General features: G+C 32.8%; 1 protein-coding gene across 1 annotated transcript; it reads left to right on the top strand.

Moving 5' to 3' along the window:
• Positions 1 to 1,008: 1,008 nt before the first annotated feature.
• LOC124539159 (UDP-glucosyltransferase 2-like) lies at positions 1,009 to 4,834 on the top strand. Its single transcript, XM_047116457.1, has 4 exons — positions 1,009 to 1,845; positions 3,537 to 3,759; positions 3,835 to 4,054; positions 4,356 to 4,834. The coding sequence occupies exons 1-4, from the start codon at positions 1,024 to 1,026 to the stop codon at positions 4,633 to 4,635; spliced, it is 1,545 nt and encodes a 514-aa protein (XP_046972413.1). The 5' UTR covers positions 1,009 to 1,023; the 3' UTR covers positions 4,636 to 4,834.
• Positions 4,835 to 12,287: the final 7,453 nt, after the last annotated feature.

The following is a 12,287-nucleotide window of genomic DNA, read 5'->3' as shown; positions in this document are numbered from 1 at the left end:
CAGTATTACATAAAATGTCATACCATTTCTTATGTTCATATTAAATTATAGTATCTAGATCAACTAAAGCTGATCGATAAGTAGTTTGATTTTTTTAGTATATTATAAAGGAAAGGGGGCTGCAAATCGAGATCAAAATATTATTAGCAAGCAGATGTCGCTAATCTTGCACATCAGCGAGTATTTATTTATGATGATTCTACAGTTATAATTATATACATTCAAATTCAAAAGAATATAAAATGCTCGGCTAAAAGTTGACAAAGTACAATAATGTATTATACTAATCCATATATGTTTGAAACTTAAGAAACGTTGTCGAGATTGGACCGATCGCTATGGAAAATTACACGTCTTATATTACGTATTACACACAGAAGTTTTTTTGTCATCCACTAGCAAAACATCTTAACTCTACCGCTTAGCTGATCACTATGATTCTTAGTATGCAAAGGTAACATATTATATGGATATATTATTATTGATCTTACCATGACAAAGCAAGGTTAAGGTTATCATTACCTAATCCAACCTCCGTCATTTCTGTAAATCATTCGAGATAATTTGTCCGTAATTGTCTCGTGTCACCACTTATTTTGCATACTAGCTATTAGTCTTGACTTGGTATGGATAAAATAATAATTCGAATGCCATACTTATTTTAGTAATTTGATATTTCATACATTTCTGTTTGATTAAACATAGAATTGGTTACTAATAGCATGCTATCGTCGAATTGTTCGGTAATATAAAACTATCTTAGTTAGGTTATGTATTTATTACAATTTTGGCGAAGACTTTTTATTGATTGAGTCAATTTTCACTAACATACTAAAAAAGATATCTTCAAACAGTAAGCTTAAAAATTGTGTCAATTTCATAGGAGTTGTAGTTTTAAATATATCTGGATAAAACAAACAAACAAAACTTACCTCTTTTTATTATTAGTTCGATAATTAAAGAGGAAGCGTTTATAAAGCCATAAAGCAATTTTATCTATCAGTTCATAGAAATACATCAAATATGTCAAACATTCTAGCAGTTTTGTTTGTTTCTGTAATAGTGAAATGTGAGTGCGCGAAGATATTGGCTGTGTTTCCAACTCCATCCATCAGTCATCAAGTAGTGTTCCGTCCCCTGATGCAGGAGTTAGCAAGACGTGGACACGATGTGACAGTGATAACAACAGATCCAGCTTTTCCAAAAGGACAAAGTCCTCAAAACCTAACTGAAATAGATGTTCATGATATATCTTATGATATGTGGACAACATTTTTACAAGCAGATAAAGGGAATGAAGAAAATGCTCACACACAAATAAAGTTTATTTTTGAACTATTGGCAAGAGTTTTTGAAGAGCAAATGAAAACGACTGAAGTCCAGAAACTTATTAATGATAAGAAAAATAAATTTGACTTACTCTTTATAGAATCATGTGTAAGACCAGCTCTAGGTTTTACTTACTTATACAAAGTACCAGTTATTGAGATAAGTTCACTTGGTCCTATTTATGAAACATTTGAAAAATTTGGTGCTGCAACTAATCCTCTTATATATCCTATAGCAACCCGTCAACGGTTGAATAAATTAACACTATGGGAAAAAATTCAGGAATTGTATACACAGTTTAAAAGTGAATATACATATGGAGAGGTAATGAGTTCAGAGGATAGAATGTTACAGAAAATATTTGGTTCAAATATTCCTAGCATTACAGAATTAAGAAAAAATGTAGATATGCTATTTTTAAACGTCAATCCGATATGGGATTACAACCGTCCTGTGCCGCCTAATATACTTTATTTAGGAGGGTTACATCAAAAAGCTGCTAAAGAATTACCACAGGTACGTAGAAGGATACATTATTATTGTTTTTTTTTTTATTTAAGCAAAACCTTTAAAGATAACAAAACATTTTAAAATTTATTTTGCATTGAATTTTTTTTTTTAATTTATAAAATTAAAAAAAGCTGAATGGCAAAATCTTTGCTTAAATACAAAACTCTAGCTACGCTCGTTTTTTCGGACGCATTGTATTTTGTTGGTGATCTCAAGAGTTATTACTCTTAATATATGATTATATAACATTTATACTTTTTTTTTCACTTTAGCTAAGTATGAAAATACGGTAAAATCACATAATTTTTCACTGGTGTTTTAGTGTTTGGTTTGTTTTAGTAGGTTTATTTTCAATTGTATGCTTCTATACGACCTCCGTGGTCGAGTGGCGTGTACACCGGTTTTCATGGGTACCCTACTCCGAGGTCCCGGGTTCGATTCCCGGCCGAGTCGATGTAGATTATCATTAATTTTCTATGTTGTCTTGGGTCTGGGTGTTTGTGGTACCGTCGTTTCTTCTGATTTCCCATAACACAAGTGCTTTGGCTACTTACATTGGGATCAGAGTAATGTATGTGATGTTGTCTCATATTTATTTATTAATTATTATTTATTTATGCATTCTCAGATTTCACATAATTTGCCATGGGAAAAACGGTGTTGTCGTAAGACCATTAAAGTAAATAAATTATTTGTCCTTGCAATTTATTGAACGTATCAATTTCACGGCATATTACATTCCTTTACCAGTTTATGGGACGGCCGGAAATAATATGCCAATTTAAGAATCCGTTGTGGATGGTGGATTTATCTTTAAATTAACGTTCGCGCATCACCACTCAGAAATTTAATGTATTTGCATAAAAATTTAACAGGGAACAGTTAAGTCAATAGTTCACAGAACACGATATAATGTTTATTATTTTAAGCATAAATAATATCTAAGATTTCAAGACATTCAAGAACGTGTTTTGAGAGAAATTTTTATCTTATCTGAAAGTGTCGCTGAATTAAGTAGATTCTTAAAGTCTTATTTGGTAAATTTGTAAATTAGCCTTAACAAATAATATTTATTGTATCGACCTTTTGTACATTCGTAAGAAATGTATGTATTTCTTGTCGAGCGAAATCTCCAAATTTCCATATAAAACCCTTTTATTTTAACGCGATAATATACAGCCTGGTAATATACACCCCGCAGGTCCCATCTAAATATTGGTAAATTTGATTTCAATCGCATGAGTAGTTTTGGTGATTGCCTTAAAAGCTTTATTTCATTCTAATATTATATAGATATGTCAAAGCTAGAATTAAATTTGGCCTAGTAGCTAACTACTCGAACGCAATTTCCGAAAATTTCGGTCATTCTTGTCATTCCATCAGATTATGCATATGAGGAAATTAATAGTTACCTGTTTTGTACACTCACTAGTGAACTATGCGTAGTTGGCTGGTTTTCCCTGGGATTGGACACCGTGACCGAAATCGGGCAGGACGATATCATTAAATAACACTTTGTTGATACTTTAAGTACTCAAAAAATATTATGTCACCTATATTTTGTCCGTATAATGAACTATTACCAGTACATTGATCGATTCGTTCATTGTTATTAATTATTCATATTATTATTATTTAACTATTCTTACTCTATATTCCAACTTGTATATTTGGCATAAAATATTATCGTTTTGCAGGATCTTAAGTCTTATCTCGACTCTTCTAAGAATGGAGTAATATACATGAGCTTCGGTACAAATGTCAAACCCTCATTATTACCGAAAGAGAAGATACAAATATTTACAAAAGTATTTTCTGAGCTGCCTTACGACGTTCTATGGAAATGGGATAAAGATGAAATTCCAGGTCGTTCTAAGAACGTAAGAATATCTAAATGGTTACCGCAGTCCGATTTACTCAGTGAGTTCAATGTTTTATTTCATTGACATAAAGTCATCAAGGTAACAATTATAATATGAATGTTGATATTTTCAGAACATCCCAAAGTTAAGCTTTTCATAACTCAAGGAGGCTTGCAATCGACAGACGAAGCGCTAACAGCTGGAGTGCCTCTTATCGGTGTACCAATGCTTGGAGACCAATGGTTCAATGTCGAACAATATGTCAAACATAATATAGGCATCAAACTCAGTATAGAAAGACTGACAGAGGAAAAACTAAAGGAAGCTATAGAAACTGTAATTACAAATTATAGGTATGTTTATTAATGAGATATTTGCTTTTATAAATTATTAAAAATCTTTTTAAACTAAATAATATTTTTAACGTAGACTAAAATTTTTTTGTCAACAAGATTTTTGCATAGGTTGTATTCGTGTCATTATCTGAGTGAACGATCTATTTACCCTTATTATTATATTTATTGTCCATCTGCTAAAATAACCTTATGGCAATATAAATCAAGAGTTTATTCTTGGCGGACCCTTTCCTGCTCCACATAAATGGTCCACTCTTGGGTGTTTTGGATATGCATTTTATTATAATTTTACTTTTAGCTTTCGTCAAAATGTTGTAAGATTAAGAAACACCATGCGAGATCAACCGCTGTCACCATTAGAACGCGCTGTGTGGTGGACGGAACACGTCTTAAGACATAAGGGCGCGGCGCATCTTCGTTCACCGGCAGCTCACATGCATTGGACTGAATATTATGCCATTGATTTAATTCTGTTACTTTTAGGCTCTTTTGTAATTATGTTGGTAATATTCACTTTTGTAATCCATATAATTCTATCAAAATTAAAGTATATTCGGATTAAAAGCAAAATGCATTAAAATATGCACACATACATTGTATATTTTTATTTTTGTGTAATGAACGAATTAATTTAACAGGAGATTAGTGATTTTAGCATTTAAGAGTTTATGTATATACATCAGTTATGAACTAAACCATTGGTAAAAAAGATTGTTTTACTTTTTGTATACATTGTGTTTATGCACTTTATTGAATAACAAGCAACTTTTTGTTTTTTATTTCATTTATGCAAATGAGTTCAATATTCATTTTGCTTTGGTCTCCAATAATTTGACCGTGGGTCAAAACTTCAAATCGGTATACTCACATTTTTTTTATGATGAAGGTTGGCGGACGAGCATATGGGCCACCTGATTCACCGGTGGTCACCATCACCCATAGACAATGACGCTATAAGAAATATTAACGACTCCATACATCGTCAATGCGCCAACAACTTTGGGAACTAAGATGTTATGTCCCTTTTGCCTGTAGTTACACTGGCTCACTCACCCTTCAAACCGGAACACAACAATACTGAGTACTGTTATTTGGCGGTAGAAAAACTGATGAGTGGGTGGTACCTACTCAGACGGGCTTGCACAAAGCCCTACCCCCAAGTAAATTATATAGTATAGTATTATATTTCCTTATAAGAGTAATCATATTTAATTTTGCTGTCACCTACATTCAAGAGAGTTTTCTTTTCTTATATTACTCGCATGACAAAAGTAGCAATATCATTCTACACGTCATCAATTTGAAGCATATAGTTATTGGACATAACATAGTGACTAAAACACGTAGATGTTAACGGAAACTATGACTCACTTTCAGTTATTATACATCTCGTTTCCTTAAGAAAAATACAATGCGAATACCATTTGTAGGAGGAATATTGAAAGTAAAAATAAAAAAGGTTTAAATAAAACTAATTATAACGGATGAATCGCGTATATTAATTATTTTTAAAAACATCCCGACGTTTCGAGCACTTTGCAGTGTTCGTGGTCACGGGTAGACTAAGATGACATTCGTCTATTTGAAGAACAAAGGAAATATTATTAACAACTACCGCCAACGATTTCTCAATTGATATCTTGAGTAACGTTCCGGTTGCACGCAGAAGGCACTAACTGTATCTTTAGGTCTTGCAGTCTGTTGGATTTGGGATTTCAAATTTTTAATAAGTGGATCCCAGGTGTTAGAAAGTCTCCAACCATCTTCTCTATTGAAGTTCGGATGTTTTTGAATTTCAATAGCCTCGCGTATCATTCTAGGAATGAATCTGTGTTCTCTAGCGAGGATCTGTGGTTTATCAAATCGGATAAAATGGTTAGGTTTATCCAGAGCATGTTCACAGACTGCAGACTTAGAAGAACGCCTATTTTTGACATCTCCTATATGTTCCTTGACCCTGGTACCGATACTTCTCTTTGTTTGGCCTATGTAAGATAAACCACACTCACATTCGAGTTTATATACTCCTGCAGTTTGTAAGGGAATATTACTCTTGATAGGTCTCAAGAACTGGCTCACTTTCTTATGAGGCTTGTACACGGTTTTAATTGAAGCTCGCTTCAAGATGTTGCCAATCCTGTCTGTAACTCCCTTCACATATGGTAGAAATGCAGGTTGTCGCTCAACTGTGGGTGGCTTGATACGGCTTCTGCGATGCTGGCGAGGCACGGGCAGCTTGTTCTGGTGGAGTGCAAGCTTGACCTGACGTAGCTCGTCCTCTAGGTGTTCAGCATCGCAGAGATGGTGGGCTCTCTGAAACAAAGATTTGCCAACGGTAGCTAACTGGCTAGGGTGGTGGTGCGAGTCACCATTGAGGTATTTGTTGGTGTGTGTGGGTTTCCTATAAACTGTGTGACTTAATGTATTGTCAGGATTCCTGACAATAAGGAACTAATTATAACGATTCATCCGTTATAATTAGTTTTATTTAAATGTGTAATAATCGCGAAAATTTAAGACAACATTAAATAAAAAAGGTATTACACATACACTAATAGTACAGCACTGAAGTGTAGGGTGAACCCTATATTTGGTTATACTATATAATACAATTTGAGGCAGACATTTGGTTTGAGTAGCTTGAAATGTAATATAAACATTTTCACTGCAATATTGTAGATATATAAATTGAGCTCCGGATTGAAGCTAGACCCTCTCGTGCATTTGTTATATGGCTAATGTGTTGCTCTCTATAGAAGCTTATTTCTTTTCTTGTCATCTCTTTTGTTTGACACTAAATTGACCATTAAAATCGATTTCAAATGGTACAGAAACCATTAATATAAGTTATTTTTTGTACTTTATGACGAACAAATACACAGTATTAGGCAAAAATAATCCTACACTATTAATAAATAGACTACTATTATATATAGTTTAGACAACTATTAGAATAGTTACTAAGGCATGAACTGGAGGCAATCTCTTCCACATAATCGCCTTAATAGAAATAAGTACCAACTTGCGTAAGAACAAATTCGGTGACCATTTCTATGCAAAATAATAATAATGAAGTCATTATCAAAGAATTTTCGAAATATAAATAAATTGGTAAATGAATGAAGATTGGCTGAAAGAATTGATTTTTAAAAAATTTGAAAAAAGAACGAACTTTTAATCTTATAAATAATAAAATCACAGATGTTAAAGAACATAGATAATTGGCAATTTAAATAAAATAACAATTTTATCTTTGTTTTTTATATTAGAACTTATAAAAGTTAAATTGAAATAACAAAATAAGATATTGAAAAATAAAAAAAAAAACTTAAGCAAATAGTATAAAAGTGAATTGTTTGAACGTTTTATTTTTGTCCTGTCAACGTTGTATCTAAACGAAATTTGAGCTGAACAAGTTGACAAACAATAGTTAGTAGTATAAAGAATTATCACCTCAAACCGTATATACTTAGAGACGAATTTCCCTTAAAATCTTAACAGTTTAAGGGTTAGAGCACACTTGCGAAAATTGACATATCACTACTCTTAAGTTTCTACAGAGATGTTAGCTGTCTGGTTTGTGTTAAGTTAGCAGTATGCTTTTGTTACTTGAAATATTAACGTACTATTGCGAGTTCTTCTGCCATTTATCAAAATAAAAACTTTAAAAGTGTGAACGCTAGACTGAACTGTTGATGTAATGGATTGATTGTCTCAACGGTTTAGTGGTATATAAGGTCGCAGATCAAGAGGTCCAGAGTTCAAACTTCGTATGTCCGTCACAAAAATTATGTTATCTATGCGTCTAGTTGGAAATATGCACACAAGTTGATCTGAAAGAAAGTTTGCAACGTTTTGTATGAACTTTTTCTTTGAGATTTATTTTTGCAGTCATAAAAACGCTTTAGTATTTTATTATATTAAAATTAAAAGTCGTAATTTTTATTCTAATGTAATGTTAGTATTTGTACACTATACAACGACAGTGATTGTAATTCATTATTTTTCCAAAAACACTAAATATTTGTAGCTGTTAACGTTTAAAGAATTATAATGAGAGCCTGTCGTACAACTGTTATTTTTATCAATGTGACGTCACCAAAATGACTGACATCTTTTTGCGGCAGTAAATAAGGTTTAAAATTAAATTAAATTTGATAGCATAGACTTGTTTATTTTACCAAAATATATTTGAAGTTCTTTTTCAAACGTAGTAAAATACCTTATTATATATTTACTTTAAAGTTATATAGTGTTGTGTCATATTCAACTGTTCCACCACAAGAACTTGTCGTTATATAAATCTAGTCCGTCAGTGGCCTACTTACAAATCTGCCGCTAGTAGACTAGCAGGCTATTAATTTTTTGCCACACCTACATTTTTTTTTGCAATATTTATAATTTGTGTTCTATCATCCTCATTACATCGGTTTTTCTTACAATTTAAATTACAGTATCTTAAAAACAGTTAACTTAAGTAATTATTGATATGTACATAAATTAAAGAGCTGAGATGGCCCAGTGGTTAGACCGCGTGCAATGATTACGGGTTCAAACCCAGGCAAGCATCACTATATATATTAGCTTAATTTGTGTTTATAATTCATCTCGTGCTAGGCGGTGAAGGAAAATATCGTGAGCAAACCTGCATGTGTCTAATTTCATCGAAATTCTGCCACATGTGCATTCCACCAACCCGCATTGAAACAGCGTGGTGGAATATGTTCAAAACCTTCTTCTTAATGAAAGAGAAGGCCTTATCTCAACAGCGGGAAATTTACAGGGTGTTACTACATTTTTTTTGCAACATTTATTATTTGTGTTCTATCAACCTCATTACATCGGTTATTCCCGTTATTAGTATGATTATAAACTAGGTGATATTTCTGTCAGTTACTAGATTATTTTTCCAACTCGCTATGTAGTGACGAGTATACGGATTACGGACGTAATGTAAACATATAATTATAAGTTTTATTTTTAATATCTGTAAGATAATATACAATTTTCTGCTAAATTTGCTCCCGCTCAAAATCTGCCACCCTAGGCCAGCCTACTTAGCTTGTTGGTAAATCTGCCACTATAGTCCGTACTCGTTCCTTGTATTGATATTTTGTTTAAAAGTAATTTTGTGAATATCCTTTGTAAGAGTTTATCAGCACAAGCACGTTATGTAGAGCTGTTCTGAGGATAATACTTTCGTGATTTCATTGTAACACTTTCCAGGACTCCTTTGACACTTAGGAATTTGAGAAGACATTTTCAAAAGCATGGGAAAGCGACCCTGAGCCGATAATACACCCTCAGGCGTTTCTGTTTAACCGTTGACGTATTATGCTATATCTCCAAAACGTACAAACACAGCTTTCATTGTGTGATTTATCTATGTCAAACGAAATGGTCTTTCACCCTCAAACGAGGATAAACGAAAGGGAAACCTTACCTTAGTCTTTGTAGTGAAATAGTTTTATGCAAGAAAAATAAAGAAATATCGATGCTGTTAATAAAATATTATTTTATAAGTTCCTTTGTGTATTTCTGTTTATATATGTTTCTTTGTGTGCGTATAACGATACAGTTATGTCAATGTGTTTTTAATTTACTCTTCAATACCTACCTTCAAGAAATTTAATAATAATATTATTATAACTTTAAATTACATTTCACTCAATGGTAAAATATCTTAAACTAGCGACCCGCCCCATCTTCGTTCGGGTGCAATGATGATGCTGGTACTAATTTGTTTTATACTATGTAATTATATTAACAGCGAAATACAAATCTTGGTTGTAGGGCTTTTGCAAGCCCGCCTGGGTAGTACCCACTCATCAGATATTCTACCGCTAAACAACAGTACGCAGTATTGTTGTGTTCCGGTTTCCCAAGGTTGGTGGCGCATTGACGATGTAAGGAATAGTTAATATTTCTTCAGCGTCATTGTCTATGGGTGACGGTGACCACTTACCAACAGGTGACCCATATGCTCGTCCGCCAACTTATTCCATAAAAAATCAGATTTTTCTCCTAGTAAATATGGCGATGGCATATAAAATTTTAAAGAGCGGAAATTTTAGCTTATAGGGCGTAACTACGGATTAATAAGAAAAAAAGAAAATGAAAAACGTAAACAATATTGAAATAAATTATTTTCAACAATCTCCAATCCCAACTGAACTGATGTATGTATGTATGTATGTATGTACCTATATACTATTTGAGCTTAAAATTTTAATTTTAAAGAAGTTTCATCATTTCGGCGCCATATGTAGACGAGTGACTTGTAGTTTAAGATGAAATGAAATCAAAACAAATCTGTTATACGTTCCTATAAAAACTTTTGTTTAATATAATTATAATATAATTGCTTAACTACAATAATGTAGTAATTATTATATTGCACTGTGCTAAGTTCTATTGAGAAGAATTACAATTATTGCATATTTTATAATTTAAATAAAAGATAATCATCAAAATAACTCGGTTTGAAGTTAAGTAAAAATATTATTGTAATAAAAAAATCTTGTATACGTTGGGTAAATTTTATTATATGCTTATTTGGATTCCATTTTATTTTTGCTATACAAAAGTATGAGTATCTAATAGTCCAGAGATATATAATAGTTAGTTGTATTAATATTATTATTATTAAATACAAGCTGTGCCTGCATCTTCGCGTGTTTGAATTTAACAAATATTTATTAATGTATTAGGTAGCTTTTGTGATATTAAGTTAATGGTCTTGACGTCACAACGGAGTGGTAGCATGCCAGAGGTCTACGCGCGATATAGTATTTGGACGTGATTATTTTTTAACTAAATCTGTAATAAAAGTACCCAAAGTTACTCCTTATTATATCAGCTATATGCCAGTGAAAGTCCCGTCAAAATTGGTCCAATCGTTCTAGAGCCAAAGATAACAAACAGGGAACAAACAGACAGACAAAATTGTGAAAAAATATACTTTGGTTTATGTACTGTGTATACATACGCATGCATTTAGTAAAAAGCGGTTATTTTAATATTACTTTAAATTTATGTAGAGATAATGAACGCGTCAAAAAAAGTCACAATGAAAAAATATTAACAGTAAAAATTACTTGAAAGTCGTAAAATCAAAACTTAAACGGGGTTGACGTAACTAAATCAATTATAAAAGTCCGGTCCGCACCCATGTAATGGCATTAGGGTCAACAACAAAGTGATTTATTACGGCGATTTGTAACCGTTCCTCTTATTACACAACTGCCCAACTGGTGGAAAATTCAAGCCGTCACACGTCTTAAGTGATCATAACGGCCGAGAGATATTAAAGCTAATGTTCTTAACTTGATTATTGTACTTGAAAAAATATATGAATTTGTAGGTGCCTGAGACTTGAAAAGCTGTTTTTAAATTATATTGATAACTAGCAATCTTCATTTTACTTTTAAAAAATCATATATAAGCCTTTTCTTATAATTTAAATTACAGTATCTTAAAAACAAGTAGCTTAAATAATAATGGATATGTATATAAATAAAATGGAAACAAAAGTGCACAAAGCGGTTGAATCGCTTATAACGATGCTCAGACAATTTTAAGTGTTGTCGACCTAAGGAACTAAAATGTTCTCGGTATTATTGAACTTTGATTATTACCAATGAAATAGTACAACAACAACAACAGCCTGTAAATTCCCACTGCTGGGCTAAAGGCCTCCTCTCCCTTTGAGGAGAAGGTTTGGAACATATTCCACCACGCTGTTCCAATTCGGGTTGGTGGAATACACATGTGGCAGAATTTCTATGAAATTTGTCACATGCAGGTTTCCTCAAGATGTTTTCCTTCACCGCTGAGCACGAGATGAATTATAAAGATAAATTAAGCACATGAATCAGCGGTGCTTGCCTGGGTTTGAACCCGCAATCATCGGTTAAGATGCACGCGTTCTAACCACTGGGCCATCTGTTGAAATAGTAACTGACCATAAAAATTCAGTCCGCATAACGCATTATACCCGCGGCCTTCGTCATATCATCCTAATCGTGCGAATGACACTCTGCGCTGCGTTTGCTGATCTGCGGTCTACAGCTCGTCTGCTTTAAAATAACTAAGTCCAATTCTATAACACTATTTGTCAGTAAGAATTTCATCTAAATAATGTTCATCATTTTGACGGCGAATGAGAACGAATGACTAGCAGTTTATAATGAAATCAATTGAAGACAAAGAATTTTAATGGTTTGGAAAA

This window comes from Vanessa cardui, chromosome 22 (assembly GCF_905220365.1).
Source record: "Vanessa cardui chromosome 22, ilVanCard2.1, whole genome shotgun sequence".
NCBI classification, from domain to species: Eukaryota; Metazoa; Arthropoda; class Insecta; order Lepidoptera; family Nymphalidae; genus Vanessa; species Vanessa cardui.
This window is presented reverse-complemented; position numbering and strand designations above follow the sequence as displayed.